At 38.9% G+C, this 19,840-nt stretch overlaps 1 protein-coding gene across 1 annotated transcript; it reads right to left on the reverse strand.

The window, feature by feature from the left end:
- Nucleotides 1-579: 579 nt before the first annotated feature.
- LOC135204182 (uncharacterized) lies at nucleotides 580-19,248 on the reverse strand. Its single transcript, XM_064234246.1, has 2 exons — nucleotides 19,102-19,248; nucleotides 580-3,364 (listed from the first exon to the last, which is right to left on the reverse strand). Exon 2 carries the CDS (start codon nucleotides 2,992-2,994, stop codon nucleotides 2,083-2,085), a length of 912 nt encoding a protein of 303 aa, XP_064090316.1. The 5' UTR covers nucleotides 2,995-3,364; nucleotides 19,102-19,248; the 3' UTR covers nucleotides 580-2,082.
- Nucleotides 19,249-19,840: the final 592 nt, after the last annotated feature.

Consider the following 19,840-nt stretch of genomic DNA (forward strand, 5'->3'; position numbering starts at 1 on the left):
GCAGTAGGCTGAACGTTGATTTTGAAAAACTCCATGTAATTAAAGGTTTAGGCCTATTTTGTCATCGCGTTTGGTTTTTCTTAGTTCCTCTTATCTTTGCGTTGCTCACACGTTACCATAATCTTGACGGTAGCTTACGTTGGTTTTCTATAGTACAATATTACCATACATGTGTTCTGAACCCTGAGCACCACCTAGGATTTGGTTTCTTATAGTTTTAGTACTTACATTTTCATTTTTAACTCGAAAAGGAGAGTTTTAATCTAATCTCCCATGTTTAATCTTTTGATTTGATTTCACGCAATAATAAGGTTAGTGTTCTGTTTGTTTCCCAAGGGATTATTGTGTGGTCATCTTGCCTATATGATTATCTTTTCCAGTCTCCCCTATATTGTGTTGTCAAGGGAATTACCATTTGATTTTTGAAGTGTAAAGATATTTGTTTCTTAGATAGAAATAAGGATCATGGAAATTAAAGGCTCTTCAAAACGAAGGGCGTCGCTTGACATTATATTTTCACGAACATCTGTGCTAATGAAGATAGTACTGACGAATAAGGTTCCTATATATTAGTCTCCCTTAAAGGATACGTTTTCTTTATTTTAAAAGTTCAAGATACATTTTCTACAACTTGTTATTGGATAGCTTTACTAAACCTGATTCTGCAATTACCAGTTTACGTGTAAATTGCGCGCTGTGTTTAGCACCTGGTCTTTGGGGATAAATGTAAAGACATTAACAAAAAATGGTAAATTTCATAAACACAAACAACTGACATAAACAAAATCATAAGCAAGTGGCGGCAAGTATAACGGTCTCCACCTAGTGGGAACGAGGCCGCGATAGGTAGGTAGCAGTCTTCAAGTTTTACCTGAAACAAGTACTTTGGTGAAAACCTAGTTATCAAGAAAAACCTTAGAAAATCATGAACTGATGGAATGTGACTGGGAAAGTGTCAGAACGCACTGGCCTTAACATAAAAAGCTCAGGGACGGCTCGATGAACCATCAGTATGGGGAAATTAATTGATCATATTCTTGAATTAGCTTTCTTAGAATTACGTGGGATAAGAGCATTGCTTTACAGGTAAATTTTTGTAACGATCATGCTAATGACTACTTTCAGGAATACTCGTAAAACATAAGATTACTGAGGAAAATAAAAAGCCCCTAAGATCTTTATTGCAAAACATTCAAAAATTCTGGTAACTCTTGATATATACACATATTATACAAAGGATATTTATATTTAATTATAAATTAATCATCTCACTATATAAACGTCAGCTGACCAATTGTTGTTGGCCTAGATAGGTTCAGATAACTGTGAGTTTCGAAGAAGTTGTTTCAAAGTTTCTTTCTAACACAGACCATTAACCCCTCTAGGAGGGCTTTGACCTTTAGTCCTTCTAGGATGGCTCTGAGGCAGTATGCTTAATGGGTATTCAACATGCAGCGTAAAACTTGAGTTGAACCAAAAAGTCAAAGTCTACATTTGTCAAGGTGAAACTCTGTGACCCCAAAAAGTATGATGCCTTTGGCCCTCGTCTTGAAGGAGGTTTTTTCTTTCTTGTCGTTGCTAATGCGAACAGAATTTGCCTCCGTTCTGTCAACCACAGCAATTATTTCAGGGTCCCTTCAGCCTCTTCAATGCAGTATATGCCATTCAGTCAGTGGGCCTGGTAGTTGGTATCACATATCTATGATTGGTATTACTTCATGTCCTTGTCTTCACTTGAAAACTCTTTTCCTCATTGTTTTAAGTCTTCGATGCCAACGCTATACCCTTCTACCACAAGCTGATTCACTTAATGCGTAGCAACGTAGTTTCAAGGCACTTTTTAAATTATTTTCTTTTTTTCTTTTCTTTTTTTTTTTCAAATATGGCGGAGAGTCAGGGCTATGGATATTATGTCATGTTGCCTCAGACTATGAGCCTCTGACACTTTTTCCTAGAGCAGCCAGGATATGTTATGTCATAATATCATGGGTGTACATAATGAATTCTAATATTAATCTAAATTGCATGCAAACAGACTTTGTATCGACTCAGTCATATAAACTCTATCACGTATAAACATTCTTAACAATCCTGCTTGTCTGTGCTCTTTGGTTTGTTAGACTCGTTTTGTACCATCTCAACAAGATTTTTGAACAAACGATTCAGAATGATCACGAGACTGGGGATCACCAGAATAAGCGCAAACACAAATCTTAGCAGCCAGTACTGAAGAGTGTGAACAAAGGACAATCTGCTCTCGAATTCGGGCGCCGGGACGTCCAAGACGTGAGTGAGGTACCGGAACATGGATGGGAAAGAGAGACCAAATATCAGGGTATTCATACCCGACATGATACAGGTAGTCATGTGTTCGTGATCCCAGTCAGCTGATGCTAGCCAGGGAATGGCAAAGAACTTCTCGACTTCCAGGCAGAGTGCCCTCGTCTCAGCCAAGTTGCCACTGCAGAAATTATATTTGTCATCAATCCCCAGCAACCAGCCTATGCCTCTCCAAAAATGAATGAGGCCCTCGAATTCTTCTTCTGTAGCTGCCCCTGCTCCCAGTTTTTTGGGATGGGCAACCAGAAGCCCAAAGAACGAGTACTGGGTGAGACTCATGTCCAGTTGGTTCAGGTACGTCAGTGGTTGGCTGGACTCCTGATGGTCGAGAGCATTTTCAGCCACGCGTCGCATGTCCTCTCTAATGGAAGGGTAGTACGGGCATTCGGGTTCCACATGCCCCTTGTCAGTGACCTTGATGTTCTTGACTTTTTCATGGTTTCTGGAGGAATTGACGAGCTGCGCCACTTTGTTGTGTATAGAGCGGATAGAGAGCACATCCTTGTGAGCTGGGTCGTTCGGGTCCCACACGTCCCCCTCGTACCAGGTCATGACGTGAAGGAGCGTGGAGAAGTACCGCCTCATGGCCTTGTCGTTCGTGTCCGATCTCCCGGTGAAGATGAGAGGCTTGAGCGCTCGAGAGTTGCTGAGCATGAGGAGCAGCGACAGGAGGTCGGCGCAGCTCAGACAGAAAAGGTAGCGTCTGTAGAATTCGCGGCCTCTGTCGAACAACTCCTTGTCTAACCAAGAAGGGGGACTCGTCGGGTTTCCAGCGTCAGCGGGTTCGTTAATGCCATCCAAAAGTTCGTTAACCCGAGGTGAAGGTTGTAGTGGAGTATTGATGATGAATTCTCCTCGACGAATTGACTGAGGTCTCAGCGGACCAAATGCTTGAGAATTATTCTGCTCTTTCGGTTGAGAATTTGGGAAGGGCACGCATGCGGGAAGTATGCTCCGCCCTTTGTTGGGCAAGCGCTTTCCTCATTTCCTCCGTTTTCCCTTAGATCCGAATTCACCATTGCACCTGGAGGAAGATAGAGATGTTTATGACTAAATTAACACTGCAGTTGACGTCACAGACAAAAAATAAATCCATTTGCTATACGTCATGTCAAAATTACTTCACTTTCATAGGTCAGTATTTTCACGCTATAAACACTAATAAGGCAGATAGTTGTAAGGTATGAAGAAAGAAGAAGTAGTGAAAGAAATGAGGAGAGAGGAAGACTATATAAAAAAATGGCGGTAATTTAAAAGAGCAAGCAAAAAACTACGAAGGTCATAGCAAAACTTTCAGTTCATTCTGTAATATGTACTAACATACTATACTGTACTCTGCAGATCTTTCTAATGCTATATTCTATATAAGAATCCAGGTAAAAAAAGTCACAGGTAAAAAGTCTCAGAAAAAAGTCACAGGTAAAAAAAATCACAGAAAAAAGTCACAGGAACAAGTCACATTAATCTATCGTAGATTGTGACCCCACCTTTGTTTAGTACAAGGCCCGGTTGGGATGACCGTAAAAACATAAGCAATAGACTGTAGATATCGTAAAGATAAATGAACCCCAAGAAATATCGTGAATTTTTCCCTGTGACTTTATTACCGGCCACTTATATATATAATGCATCCATAGTATTTCAAATAATTGCCCCCGTGCTATAATCAATGGCACACACCAATATGATATCTCCTGCAATAACGAAGGATTTCAATCATACAGGGTGTCCATAAAGTCCCAGTACCATCACAAGTATTTATTGCTCAAAATGGTACTGGGACTTTATGGACATCCTGTATGTTATGAAGCGTTGGGTACGACCCATGGAATGTCAAACAGGGATCGTGAGGAATGACGCGATATATATTATTTAATATATATTTATATCGAAAAGAAAAACAAGAAATACTTGACCCACGTACAATTGCGCTCATGAAAGCACAGATTCAACGTTCAAGTAGACTGGCACTGAAGAGTAACAGATAACAACGGAAAAAAATGTCGTTCTTCGTTGGTGAAATTAATTGAACGTACTTTTGCTTTTGGTACTGAAAACAATTTTTTTTTTTTTAACGGTGGCATTTACGAAGGAATCACTATTTTATGAATTCACAAAGCACTTCACTATAATAGGGAAGGAGGTCATTTACCGCTTGCTATCGATACTAAACCGATCTGCCCTTGATCATTGTTTCCTAATATGTCTGCATGTCGGTTGTATGTCAAATAATCTCCTGTATATGTCATACAGAGATATTAGTAGGCATAAAATGTTCGATCTGCAAGACATCATGTTCCACTGGGGCGACTTTCAAACCTCTTGAAAACCTTTAATTAATGAGAATAATGAAAGCAACCGTGAAATGCTGAAATAAGCTGAATTGTCCGCAGAATAGCCAGAAGTCAGGGAGAGGTGGGAACCAAATGGTGCAGGACTTGGAAGAAATTCCCAAATCTTGGAAAGAAGAAAAGGTCACCTACCCTTGGAATCCGAGGGTTCGAGATCTCCCACCCTTAAAAGAGAGGTTGAAGTTTGTTCGCCTGCAACTAGATGATGAATTCTGAGCTTCAAACACGTTAATGACGAGAAAAAAAATGTATGTCAGGATAGAATGAATTAGTTCTCGGGATGCAAGATTGCACGCATGCATTGAGGGATAATGCAGATGCACTGGGTATGTGTGCGTGTGTGTGTTGGTGCGTGTGTAATCACGTTTGTGAGCGTAATTATAAGTGAGAAGAGGCAAACACTGGACCCCTCCAGTAAGCCACTATTCAAATGGCCTCTCTCCTCTCACGTCACCTGCTCTGTCATGGAAATCATTTCATGTTTTCAAATTAGTGCTCCTGAGACCTTGAGAGAGTTGCAAGAGCATGATAATTAGCGACCAAACCGGGAGGCCATGTGCGAGGGTGGGGCACGGATACCAAACGGGTGCCCAAGTTCATTTGCGGCTGGACGTCGCCTCGGTATCACACTGTCTGCTATATTGCTTACTCATGACACCTGGTGCTTCGATCTGGAAAACCTGACCTGCCAGAATATATATATATATATATATATATATATATATATATATATATATATATATATATATATATATATATATATATGTGTGTGTGTGTGTGTGTGTGTGTGTGTGTGTGTGTGTGTGTGTGTCGCGGGGTGTGGGTATGTGTGTAAATGAATTATTATGTTAAAACCGGATATCTGAAGTATAAAAGGTCCATTAAAACACTCTGGTTTAGAGCTAAGGATTATATTTCGCGGAGTCACTTCCATCCTTATCAATAAAGAGAGAGAGATAGAGAGAGAGCAGTGTTCCGTGATTAAGAAGGAAAAAGTATTGTAACAGAGCACTTTAACAAACAAAATAGTTAAGTAGATGCACCTGCTATTTCTTATGAAAAAAAGAGGAGAAACACAAATTAAGAAAACAATACTTGGAATCCATCCGATCATTTCGGAGAAGTCAGTTTACAAATCAAAGCTTGGAGGCTTCCTGCAGATGAAGCTGGCCATATGCCAGCACGGGCTCTTGTTTCAGGAACAGTCAATAGGCAGAGATTGTAATTTTTCTGTGTACTTCAGCCAAAATGAGATCAAATATAAAATTCAGACTGAAGTGCATTGTAACTATGTACTTTTTTGTTTTGTCTAGTTGGTGACGAGAAAATTCATTTAAATCATTCATGTTCATTGTATTAACACAAAGGATGACATTGCAACCCGCAGGCTAACTTTAGAAAACTAAATTACTAGGGTGAAATTCAATATCTGGCTTTCAAGTTCCCTGTGCTATGTGCTTATTCTGCCAACAGACGATATCTATGAATCAAATGTCTATCTCCGAGCTAACTATGGCTTTCAAAGATGGCTGGATGTTGATGAGACCGAAGCTGATTAACGGCTGTAAACGCCAGTAAACCGTGAATCAATCTATCAAGCATCGCCTTCAACTTCGTTTAACATATTTACGTGGATGAAATCTTTGAGAGCAGAATTTAATCATGTATGCACTAGCGTTTTTGTTTACAAACAAGCCCTCGAACCTGAGCATGCACATATATGCATACAATTATTCGCCTTCACGGACAAATGCAGAAATATTCATGCATTCACTTAAATCTGGGACGTATGGTTGTAAAATAAATAAATAAATAAAAATAAATAAATAAAAATAAAAATAAATAATAAATAAATAAATATAAATAAATAAATAAAAAGAAATAGAAAAACTTAAATAAATAAATAAATAAATAAATAAAAATAAATAAACAATTAAATTAAAATAAATAATTAATTGAATAAAAATAAACAAATAAAATAAATGAATAAAAATATTTTTACGTATACACACACACACAGGCACCTACGAGTGCATGCAATCTGTATTTAAATGCGTGAGCAATTAGTTGTACTTTAACGAGCATCAATAAAGAGTAATCTGACAGCAACGAGAGAGGTAGAGAAACTAGGGACCCACAGGTAGCCAAATGTTGTCGATATTCCAGTTTTTCTGGCGTTGACTCGCACAACAAAATGGGTCCTGATCTGCCTAATTCCTCTGATGCTATTTATAAAACCGGGGTCAGAGTATGGCTTGAAAGCTAAATATCGAAACACCGAAGTTTCAAATTAACAAATGTGATCCGTTGACCGGACTCATTCATTTGAATCCATTGGAGAACTTTTTATTTGAATTGGATAGAGGCGTGCGAATTTCAAACGGGTGGTTTCACACGCTTGCAACATTGCTTGCTATTCACTTGCTTGTTAGATGCTTGGCTCTACAATTTCCCAGTTTTGTTGTTATGAAACATTTGATTTTAGTTATTTTTTATACGCTATGGCTTTTTCCCAGGTTCCTCCGTGACAGATATTATTCTAAGCGCCCAGACCCTACTAAAAATCTCTTATATTTCCAGAAAGACAGCTTTTCCAAAGTGCCGTTGAAACAGAGAGAGAGAGAGAGAGAGAGCTACTACTGTAAATATGTGAAGGCAAACAAGCGCGGAGTTTCTCCATGAATGACCACGCAATCAACTTTTGTAAGAAGTTAACCCGTCAACATGATTCAGTTCCACAAAACTTGGTTCACCAAGCACGGCTCTATAAGTCATGGCCTTCGTCAACAGTTTAGTACAAGGAGGATTCGGGACTAGTTTTCTAAATCAATCAGCAATGAAGAGGCAAAGGCAGAAACTTGGCCTTGAACCGTGGAAAAACTTCTTCTGGCAGCTTTTTTTTTTATGTACAGAGACACCACCTTTGTTTATCTGATCTGCATTCGCTTTATTATGCACGCACAGAATGATTTGCTTGCTTATTCAACCCATTTCTTCCCTCTGGTCTATTCAAAGCATGTTTGCTTCACATTTCCGAGCGAGGTCACTGTATCAAGTACTAGAACATGCGGCATGACGGTCAATTCTTGGAATGCATGCGTCTGAGAGAGACCGGAATGACGTAATGGAGGCCTAGATTCCTTAGAAGAAACTGAAAGTTAATTGAATTGAATTGAATACGAAATTTAGGCCAGAGGCCAATCACTGGGACCTATGACATCATTCGGCGCTAGAACGGAAATTGAGAAGCAATTGTTAGTAGAGGGTGGAAAGTAAGATGGAAGAAAAAGAGTATGAAAAAGGGTACATTAAAAGGGACTGCGGCTAGGGGAAGGGGGGGGGGGGGGGACCGAAGGCACGCTGCAAGGGACCTAAAGTAATGCCTACAGTGCACCACATGAGGTGCAAACGGCACTAACCCCTAGGGGGAGAAACTGACAGTGACCTCCGTCGATACCAGACACCCCGTCTGTTGGTGAGGTTTACCGTCGGTCCCAGCAATGCGTCTAAAAACTGGTTTTGCCTGCTGTCACCGTGGCTATTAAAACTCGCATTGGACTTTTAAAATTCGCGCTGGATTTTTAAAACTCAAACTGGACTTTTAAAACTCGCACTGGACTTTTAAAACTCGACTGAACTTTTAAAATCCGCGATGGACTTTTAAAACTCGCACTGGATTTTTAAAACTTGCGCTGGATTTTTATAACTCGCAGTGGACTTTTAAAATTCTCACTGGACTTTTAAATCTCGCACTGGACTTTTAAAACCCGCGATGGACTTTTAAAACTCGCACTGGACTTTTAAAACCCGCGATGGACTTTTAAAACTCGCACTGTAATTTTAAAACTCGCACTGGACTTTTAAAACTCGACTGGACTTTTACACAAAACGCGATGGACTTTTAAAACCCGCGATGGACTTTTAAAACTCGCACTGTAATTTTAAAACTCGCGCTGGATTTTTATAACTTGCAGTGGACTTTTAAAACTCGCACTGGACTTTTAAAACTCGCACTGGACTTTTAAAACTAGCATTGGACTTTTAAAACTCGTGCCGGACTTTTAAAACCCACGATGGACTTATAAAACTCGCACTGGATTTTTAAAACTCGCGCTGGATTTTTATAACTCGCAGTGGACTTTTAAAACTAGCATTGGACTTTATATATATATATATATATATATATATATATATATATATATATATATATATATATAAATATATATATATATATATATATATATATATATATATATATATACATAACATAAACAAAAATCCATATATTTATTACAAAACAAAACAAAAGTTCATCCTACCTAAACAATAATATACTGCAGAACTCTATAATATGGGTAAAACATAATACCTTCCTTCTTAGGTAATAATTGCAAATGAAAAACCACTCGGTAACCGATGAGAATTTTAACACCTCCGCGAAGGACGCACTTTGATCTTATGGGGAAGTGTTCACATTGCATTTTAAGACTGTTACCTTGTAATTCGTCGGTCGAAGGGTTATATATATATATATATATATATATATATGTGTGTGTGTGTGTGTGTGTGTGTGTGTGTGTGTGTGTGTGTGTGTAGTACAGGAAAATGAATAAATGTTGATTCAGCATTAAAGCCGAAGTAAACAGAAGAAAGCGATGCATCATGCTGACGGCAAATCCTATTTATTCTCTCTCTCTCTCTCTCTACAGATCGGGGTTGTCCCAAAAGCGTGGGAAAGAGCTGAATAAATGCTGATGGGAATTCTTTCTTCGTCATTAGGAAAAGATAACTTTAGTTTAGGGATGGTAAATGTCATGACTTATGCTGTCTCTGTCATTTTATCACTCTCTCTCTCTCTCTCTTATACACACACACACATCCACATTAGTACAATCTAACATTAACCACATCTTTGTTAGCAGAACTTGAAGACATACATATAAACATTACTCGCAGATACAACTGATGTCAACATCTAAAGACATGTCACGCAGCGTTGGGTATGGTCAGCACTTGGCACGGTTACCACCGCTGGCACACGAGCCCCTCGAATATCCGTGGCGGGAAGCGGGGCTAACAGCTTCACCCTAAACGCTCTTTGCTCAGCGTGAGGTATGGCAGGCTAACCACTCCTGGAGTCGTTCACTTCGATAGGAAAATGAGTCTAGTGATTATATATGAGGAAAACGAGTCTAGTGACTATATATATATATATATATATTTATATATATATATATATAGATATATATATATATATATATATATATATATATATTCGTGCAAAGTATACAGAAAATGTGAAGCAAAATTGCGGACTCCAAAAATGGCAAGAGCAAACAGCAGAGGTCGCTGAGAACGGGTTAGGTAAACAAAGAATAACCAACGGAAAGGAAAAACACTCTCTCTCTCTCTCTGCCTTTGTTTGCATGCGTAAATAATGACTGGCATCTTTTAAACTGAACCTGGAATTAATAATTAGGAAGCCCATGTGAACGGACGGACATTATAGTTATGTCCAGTTCAACAGTCGCTTTAATTCATGCACAAGCCTTCGTGTCATGGTTGAAGTGTGGACAAATAATGAAAGCACCGACCGTGTCATTGCCAGAGTTATGAAAGTCTTTTTCTTTTTCGGAGATTCTCTCTCTCTCTTCTCATCTCTGGTCTTCTCTCGTCTCTCTCTCTCTCTCCTCCTTTACGAAAAATTTCCCGTATAATCTTGCATGAAAGATTTGGAACGCTCTCTCTCTCTCTCTCAATCTCTCTCCTCCCTTCTCTCTCTCTCTCCTCTCCTCTTCTCTCTATCGAAAATTTCGTAATAATCTTGCATGAAGATTTGAAAGCTCTCTCTCTTTCTTTCTCTCTTTCTCTCTCTCTCTCTCTCTCGAAAATTTCGTAATAATCTTGCATGAAGATTTGAAAGCTCGCTCTCTCTCTCTCTCTCTCTCTCAAATCCGTATACAACTCGCGCGAATTTCTCTTACCCTGTACAGAAATATTGATCACATATTAATCAAAGGTCTGTCATTTTTTCGATCTTTATTTTATCTCTGTAACAATCCAAACGAAAGGAGCAATAAAAAATTAAATTTGCCTCAGATGAATGGCCATTCATCTACTCCAAGCGCCTTTGGGCAAGAGAAACGTCTAAGAACAAAAATTATTATCCATAAAAGGCGAAGCCACAAAGGACATCTGGCACCCTGCAGTGGGACGCTTCTCAGCCTTCACTTGGTATTGCAACGTTTCGCGTTGACCAAGTGTTAGCCAAGGTTAGACCTACCTTGGGGGAAAGTGGCACTAAAAATTAACAATAAATAATAAATAAATAAAATGCTGAGAAGTAACTATGACAATAGGTAACTACGACAATAACCAGTCGTTGTTCTCGATAAGAGAACGAAAATTGTTGAAACGAACGACCGCAATTTTACCTCGGCACTGTCGTCAACAGTGTAAGGTCGCGTTCGATCAGAAATATCGAAGGGGAAAACGGATGCAATCTATCAAACAAAGGTCCACGTAAACATGGGCAAATGTCTATTCTACGAAGAGCTAAATCAAAATGCCAGTTATGTGTGCTTTATAATAATTGAAGATAATAAACTGCCTTGCGTCTATTCTACGAAGTTCTAAATAAATATACCAGTTATCATACTATGTAACATACACATAATATGTGTATGCTACGTAATAATTGATGATAATAAACTGCCTTGCCCTGGAAAGGAAGAGAAGAAATAAACCTCAAAGCATCGGAGCGAAAATCGAATGAGAAATGAGCTTCCACTGAAGATTAGAAAAAAAATAATAATAACAAAATCGTAGATTTACATGATAACCATGAGAATTATTGGAATTTCATTTTACGTCGACGGTAAGCGATTCGGTTACAGGTGAATGGAGGAAAAGAATGATTTATTCTTTAGATGACGATAATGGATAACGGTTTACCGATGGAGCGCGAAAAGTTTATATCTTGTTATTAAGACTATTGTGCATATGGGGTGCATGTCCACGTACCTGCTTTCTTAATGTTGTTATTCGTATGCGCAAGTGCCGAGGTAACCTACAATAAGCAAAGAGCACTTTCTAGAGCTGACTTACAAGGTCGCATATACCCTCATCCCCAGTAGGAAACAGGCTAGAATCCACAGTGATTTGAAGAAATGTTCCTTTAATGTTTCAATGAATTGGCTACCTCTTCGTAGTTCATATCATTTATATCAACTTATATCTTGGCGGGTTAGTTTACGAGATTCCGCTGGTTAGTTAGGCTTTAGGCTAGCCAGACATACATTAAATTAAGTAAGGAAAGTTAGGCATATATTTTAATAATAGTATAAGCGTCACCGTGTTGGTTAAATTAGAGTATACCAAGTTAGGTTTGTTACAGCGCCAATTACTACATTAGTTAAGCAAAGACGACCTTGTCATGTTTAGAGAATCACGAATGTTTAGTGCAATAAAAAAATCATCTATAGTATTCCAGTGAAAAAAGGAGTAAGGCAAAGCTAAAGTCTACCGAAGATTTTCCAGCCGCTATCTAACCCCCTTTAAAGAGAAAACCACAAATCTTCCCATTCTGTAATTATAAAATGTTACTTTGACTTTTTTTAATAATTATTTTTACACCATGTCTGCTCTCTGATAGAGAGAAATTATTCCAAAGAAGAAATTACCGAACTACATGACAGTGTGAGCTAGGCTGATGTTGGGGCGAGGGGGTTTGGAAGACCTATACTCTGTTTTTTTCCATCTGTCCATCTGCCTGTGGTGTTTGCGCATGGTAACACTGCGTCCCAGGCTTTAAATAATATCTTATTTCGAATATTAATGGTATTAACGGTGTAATTCGCATACAGTAAATGATTAAAAACACTTTCCAGTTGCAAATGTACACCCAGATATCCTTTTATTTACCTAAAACTTACACATAGAGTAACTATTTAAAGCCCGGGATGCAGTGTTACCATACGAAAACACCACAGGCGGATGGACAGATGGAAAAAAACAGAGTATAGTCCTAGACCTACTTTGCATACACGTAGCAGCGTAGGAGAAAGAGAGAGAGAGAGAGAGAGAGAGAGAGAGAGAGAGAGAGAGAGAGAGAGAGAGAGAGAGAGAGAGAGAGACCTGGGAGTCGCCAATACGTTATTGCTTCCCGGTTTATCGAGTACAACATCGGTTTGTCCCCTTTTCTTAAAAGGACGTCGGATGCCACACGTCACCAGTGACCACCTTAAGGAATCATATGGTTGAGTCCTCTAGATGGGTACCAAGTATTGTGCCTCTTCCGGGGTTTCCCCGGAAGAGGCACCGACGCCTTCCTTGGTCCCTATTTTGGTTTTTTTATAGGCGGCAGCTTCGCGATATTGGCTACTAAAGGGTGAATGTGAATTTACCAGGGACAACCAGTACGATAGTACCATCAACCTCTGTTTATAGTACTAAGGCTCACCGGCTCACGGGACTATTTATGCATTTGTATCGAACCGTCAGTGTTTGTATTATGATAATATCTTCTACTCTGAGAAATACGTCAGCACAACTGCTTGCACCAAAGACCAAACGTATTTCAAGCGTAGTATATGCGCATTTGTGCTTGCCCCGGTGAGCCCGTACGTTCGCGTAAAAACAGTTGGCTCCACTGACTCGAGAGCATTCACAATATTGATTGATCAGAGTCAAATTACCTTCACTCTTTCTGAAACAATTATTCATTCCCAGAGCATGTAAAAGTCTGTCCACGATAGAAAACATTGTTTGCAATTTTTTCCTGTAGTGTGGACAGGCCTTAACGCTACACGCTGCTAGTTAGTTTCGTTACAAATTTGATCTACAAATGCATTTTGAATTACCGGTAACTTTGTAAATACTTCGATTTCATAAATAATGACGCAAGAGTTCGGCATGGTATCTTACGTAATGCCGAACTGGCGATTAATTCATTTGTTTTATTCATTTCTTTAAATTAGACCGATGTTTTTCCAGTTTGCTACCTGATGACAGAAATCATACACACACATACAGAGAGAGAGAGAGAGAGAGAGAGAGAGAGAGAGAGAGAGAGAGAGAGAGAGAGAGAGACGTATCATAATAATTGAAAGGACAAAGAAACAAAAAGAACGAAGTATGGAATGAAGGAAACAAGGCCCATGTGATACATAACCTACTCGAAAACAGAACAAGAAAAACAAAGAAGATGACAAAAGAATAAAGAAAAAAAAAACATTAGTAAGAAACCGATACATGAGACCAAAAGAAAAAAATACGAATTACAGTACAAAATCATAACATCAAAGGGAAGAAAGGAAGATAGATAGAAAGAAACAGAAGAAAAGAATGATTTACAGGTTAAAAAAAAAAAAAAAAAAAAAAAAAAAGATACCCCAGCCACAAACGGAACAAAGAAAAGACGAAAACTAACTAATAAAACTTACGAAACAAGTTAAACAATGACAAAGGTGTATACGCTACTGCCAGTAGTACAGTACCTAGCGTGCCTAAATAATTTCTCAAGTACAAGGCTGAAGATGACCTTTAGGACTGTGACACCTGATAATTCACTATTAAATTTGTAATGCTCCGAAGACCTAATAAAGTGACTTTTTCTTTCCCATTCAACTATGATGATATCAACGCCTTTGAAAATAAATACGCATCAACTCATCCGAGTCCAGTCATTTTCCAAACCGTTTCAAAGCGGCCGTGCATTCGCGAAATATTGACGCTGCCAAAATTGCGACAGAATGGCTCGAGAGAACTTGATTGCAAGCTATATGAGGCTGTGTCGTGTCTTGGAGAGAGAGAGAGAGAGAGAGAGAGAGAGAGAGAGAGAGAGACTTTTTCTAGTACTACTAGGGCTACCATTTCATGAAAATGGTTCCACCTTCCCTACCGGAGTGAGAATTACCTCCTCGAGGCCCTAACGTTTTCATCGTGTAATTCTTCCTAAAATAGTCGGAAGGCGCACATTCATACGTGCACACACACACGCACACACACACACACACACACACACACACACACATATATATATTACATATATATAATATATAATACATATATATATATATATATATATATATATATAGATATATATATATATATTTCTTATATTTTTTTTTTTATATATATATGTATAAGGAGAACTTAATATCAATGTCATGTGCCTCGCGTAGTACGTGATTGTAAGGCCATCTGTGGAAGATATGGATCATTGAACAATAAAGATCATAACAGAAACCAAACCAACTCTGCAGTGTCATGCTCTAACTCATTTTGAAGAACACCAAATGTCCGTGAGAGAGAGAGAGAGAGAGAGAGAGAGAGAGAGAGAGAGAGAGAGCATGACATGACCTCGAATGAGAGAGGAGAGAGAGAGAGAGAGAGAGAGTGAGGTGAAATTCGTTACCTGGCGCCGTTTCAGGTTGCTGTCGAACCATGTTTCTGGGGACAACAGTGACCGTATTAATATTCACACTTAACATTGACCCACATAGGCCTAAACATATACACACGTCGACTTAACATTGACACACATAGGACTAAAATACAGACACACATATATACAAATACATGTGTAAATAGAGCATGAATTGTTTTTTGATAGCTAAGTGTTCTCTGAACCTCTCAAAAAATGAATAAGTAAATAAATAAAACTCCTGGGGTACGTAACTTGGAGCGTTAGGACGAGGAATTCAAGAGGATGGGTGTTTTCGTAGATGCGTAGCGGTCCATCACTTCCTCAAAGGAGAGAGAGAATACATAACACCGTATTTTCAGTATCCTCAATCAATCATGGCCATGAATCAATGGGCCAAATCATGACCACGTGCTTCGATGTAGTACCATTGATAGTCAAGGCCATCATGATGTCATCGTGACGTCATGTATGGAAGCGCTGCTGATTCGTATAGCTGTTACAACCGGAAAGCATCTGAGCCATTAGTCTCTCTGGAAGTTTGTAGCTCCAAGAGAGATGATCTCGTTAACTTTACAACGATCGTATTCGCTTAACACTCCGGTCAAGGTTGTGGGAATTCATCGGCCAAAAAAAAAAAAAGAAAAAAAAGGAATAATCGGTAACGACGCGAAGGAAATGCGCACGCGTATCGAGGTAAGAAATACGAGGGATCATCATGCATTCTCTCTTTCCTTTTTCCTGATCATTCCACTTCCTGAAGAGGAACGAAAGAACAAGGGAATGAAACAGAAGAAAAAACGTTTTGACGCAGTGTTCGTCACCCGATCTATTGACAAGTGAGAGACAGAGAAAGATGATTAAAGGCGACATCAAAACTGGATTGGATTGGTGTCATTGTTATCCAAGGAATGGGCAACTCTTACTACTGTTACTTGAAAAATTGCCAAGTTTGGAATTCCATCCCACAGACAGAATCTAATCTCTCTCTCTCTCTCTCTCTCTCTGGGTCATGCGAAAATAAATTAACTAAGAAAAAACAGACGAACGCTACAGAACATATACAATTAAGAAAAAAAGATAATGTCAATTGCAAAACAATATAATTCTTGCAACTGCACCCAACGTAATAAACTTCCGTTCATATTTGGTAGTAAGTGACCTTCCCTGGAGCCTTACTGGGATTTGTAATTATGAATGACACAGAATGACGCATTAAAAAAAAAAAAAACTATTATCCACCGCCTGTTGAAATCCAATGACAACAGAGAGAGAGAGAGAGAGAGAGAGAGAGAGAGAGAGAGAGAGAGAGCATTATAGCCTACCAAGACACTATACCACTTTATAATAACTGAAAATCATCAGAGTACCACACCTATTGGTCGCAAAGATTGTAACGATGGCATGACAACAGCCAGCAGACTGAGAGAGAGAGAGAGAGAGAGAGAGAGAGAGAGAGAGAGAGAGGAAATTTAACCTCAGGACAATAATGGCCTTGACCACTCCTCTTCTTCACGTCTGTAGTCTCATCTTCTTCTTCTTCAGTAGTTCCCGAGATCGAATTTCTGGCGAGGTACGTTTTCTCTACATATAAGACTAAAAATCCTGGAACCTGTTATCATGTGAATCGGGGACAGTCGACCGAGTCGCAAGGATTTAACTTTTATAAAGGCGAAATACAAGGAAAATAAACTGTAGCTAGAGGGCTTCATAATCTCTCTCTCTCTCTCTCTCTCTCTCAGTGCTGGCTGTTGTCATGCCCATCGTTACAATCTTTGCGACCAATATAAATATATATAAAATATATACATATATATATATATATATATATATATATATATATATATTATATTATCAGTGGTACTTCAACTTTGACGCAGCTTTTCGATGAAATTATACCAAGACTGGAAAGAGAGAGAGAGAGAGAGAGAGAGAGAGAGAGAGAGAGAGAATTCCAGAAAAGACTTACATAACTATTATTATTATTATTATTATTACTATTATATGCAGACAGTGATATAAGTTGGGGGGAGGACTAATGCATTTGTGCACTCCAACTTACAGATATATATATAATATATATATATATATATATATATATATATATATATATATTGTATCAAGCATAGTTTCAGCTCGAATGGAGAGGGAATTAGGGGAGAAAGAGACTGGGGATGAGAAAAACGCAAAAATGGATGAAAGAGGGGGCAACGCCCCCCTGCTGCACGAAAGGGAGTCTTGCGGGGGCGTGTTGGCGGAAGACGACACAACGATGTAAATCTATATCACACTGACCTTTCTATATAGAGACCTTTATCTATATCAAGACTTTCTCATCATCATTCTGCGTCTAGTTCTACAAAACTTTCTCGAGCGCGTTGTCTTCAAGGTCGTAATGACAAAACTCGATGAGAATACTAATATTAATAGTCGATAATGATTATATGATCGTGTCTAGAATTGAAACATCGATAGCTGCCAGTATCTCAGTTTGGTACGTAACAGATGGAAACATTGCTCAAGAGAGAGAGAGAGAGAGAGAGAGAGAGAGAGAGAGAGAGAGAGAGAGAGAGAGAGAGAGAGAGAGAGTTCGGAGGTTAGCCTCGGAGATTCTACTTAGTTTCGTAAAAACGTGAAAAAAAAAACTTGTTCAAGCTAATACCTCATAATTCAGATATCTAAAGAAAAACAATATAACATTAAAAAGAGCATTCAGAAAATTAATTTCAATACCCACTGAAATTATATTTTTCCTAATCATTCTAAATGCCCACTACTTTTGTTCACCGTGCCTGCTAAGTGCCTGAGTTACATGGTAGAAATGGTTATGTCTTGATAAGAAAATGAAGTCTCACACTGACCATCACATACATGTAAATAAAAGGTCTCTGAATAATCAATCTAAAGTCAAAAGAGAGAGAGACAGGCAGGCAGATAGACAAATGAAGACACTTCTACTTTTCACAACAACAAAAAGAAAAGCGAGAAAAATAAAGTGATATACATATTTACTTGCTAACGTAAGAAGAAGAAGAAGAAGAAGAAGGAGGAGGAGGAGAAGAAGGTGGGACAGAGAGAGAGAGAGAGAGAGAGAGAGAGAGAGAGTACTACAAACTTCGGCCTGTATGCTCCGCCTAGACCAAGTGACGACCACACCAACCAGCAGTGACCAGCTCACTCGCAACTGAAGAACTGAGGCTCCGTTGGCTAGGCAAGCTTTAACTTGGCCCTATTAGGCTGACGGTCCACAGTCAAGGAAACAAGAGAATGCCAATCACGGTGGGGGTTGGGGGGGGGGGGGTGGATGCCTGAACCAGGATTCCTTGAGACTCCTCTTCTTTCTTTTTTTTTCAACATCACGTCCTTTATCGACGCCTTGATTTCTTTGTGTGGTCCGTTCCTCCCGATTTCTTGAGTGATTATTAGTTCAAGATACAATACTTATTCACCCTCTCCTTCTATACACACACACACACACACACACACACACACACACACACACACACACATATATATATATATATATATATAATATATATATCTATATATTATATATATATTATATATATATATATATCATAATCTTTTTGCGAACTTATCATTGTATGCAAATAAAATCACTAAGGAAAACAAACAAATGAACCAGAACATCCTGCTTATGTGGTGTTGCCTATTGTTTGGTAACTGCTTCGTTGCATATGCCACCCGCGCATAGAAGAGAGAGAGAGAGAGAGAGACGGAGAAGAGAGAGAGAGAGAGAGAGAGAGAGAGATTATTCAAAAGTATAAACATATACAGAGAAGCAAAATAAACGCGAGGTAAATAGACAAAGATAGGCTGACCATATTCCACGTGACGTATTTACTACACGATGGAGCAATATTGTTTGACACGAATGGCGTACTGCCAATCACTTCCTCAGTTCAAGGCCGAAATGAGAAAAACAGTGATAACTGATGGCCTTACGTATGCATGATTACTGACCTGTTGCTGCGGGTAGCGATACGACTAAGTAAATGTAGTTAGCCGTTGCCCTAGATTTGAGCGGGAGTTAGGCCGGGAGCACATTGAGAGACGCAGGCAACACAGGCAACGCAGCACAGAGCAGGATAGAAAACTGCAGTTCACTAGTTTAAATGTAAGCGCGCAGTGTTGCCAGACTGGGCGATAAGTAGCGGATTGAGCGATTTTTGGAGTGACCCCGCTACAAAAATTTACAATGGGGCTACACGCTACTTTTTGGGCTACTCTTAGTTATCTGTAGGTTACAAATATTAAAAATCCGCTACTTTTACTTTTATTTAAAAATTAATAAAATTCGTTAACTCTTTACTGCCAAAATATATTTTTTTCTAAATTTTATTTTTTTCTAAAACGTAACTTCTTCAATGCTCCAGGGATTTGTAATGGACATGTGCTTCGGCTTAGTAATGTGGAGGAGAAAGACTATTTTTCGTATGAGAATGCTGATTTAGGCCATGAATTTTCTAATTTAATAACGGAAAACATGGCTTCAGGAAAAATAACAGCAGAGCAAGGGCGTTTTGTACAACAAAGCTGTTATTAATTTCTAAGAAGAGAGTGTAAGGAACTATGCAAGCGCATTTCCAGCAATGTGGAGATTCTTCTGAAGATCCATAACTTTTCGCCAAAGATTTGCCTGTCTCATACACGTCCACCGTTTTCTGCACTTCCATTAGAATTATGTGATCGATCTCAGATT

This window comes from Macrobrachium nipponense, chromosome 44 (genome assembly GCF_015104395.2).
Source record: "Macrobrachium nipponense isolate FS-2020 chromosome 44, ASM1510439v2, whole genome shotgun sequence".
Classification (NCBI taxonomy): Eukaryota; Metazoa; Arthropoda; class Malacostraca; order Decapoda; family Palaemonidae; genus Macrobrachium; species Macrobrachium nipponense.

Bases quoted from the DNA above. Each gene is read 5' to 3' on its own strand.
- LOC135204182 (XM_064234246.1), bottom strand. From the start codon at position 2,994: ATGCTCAGCAACTCTCGAGCGCTCAAGCCTCTCATCTTCACCGGGAGA.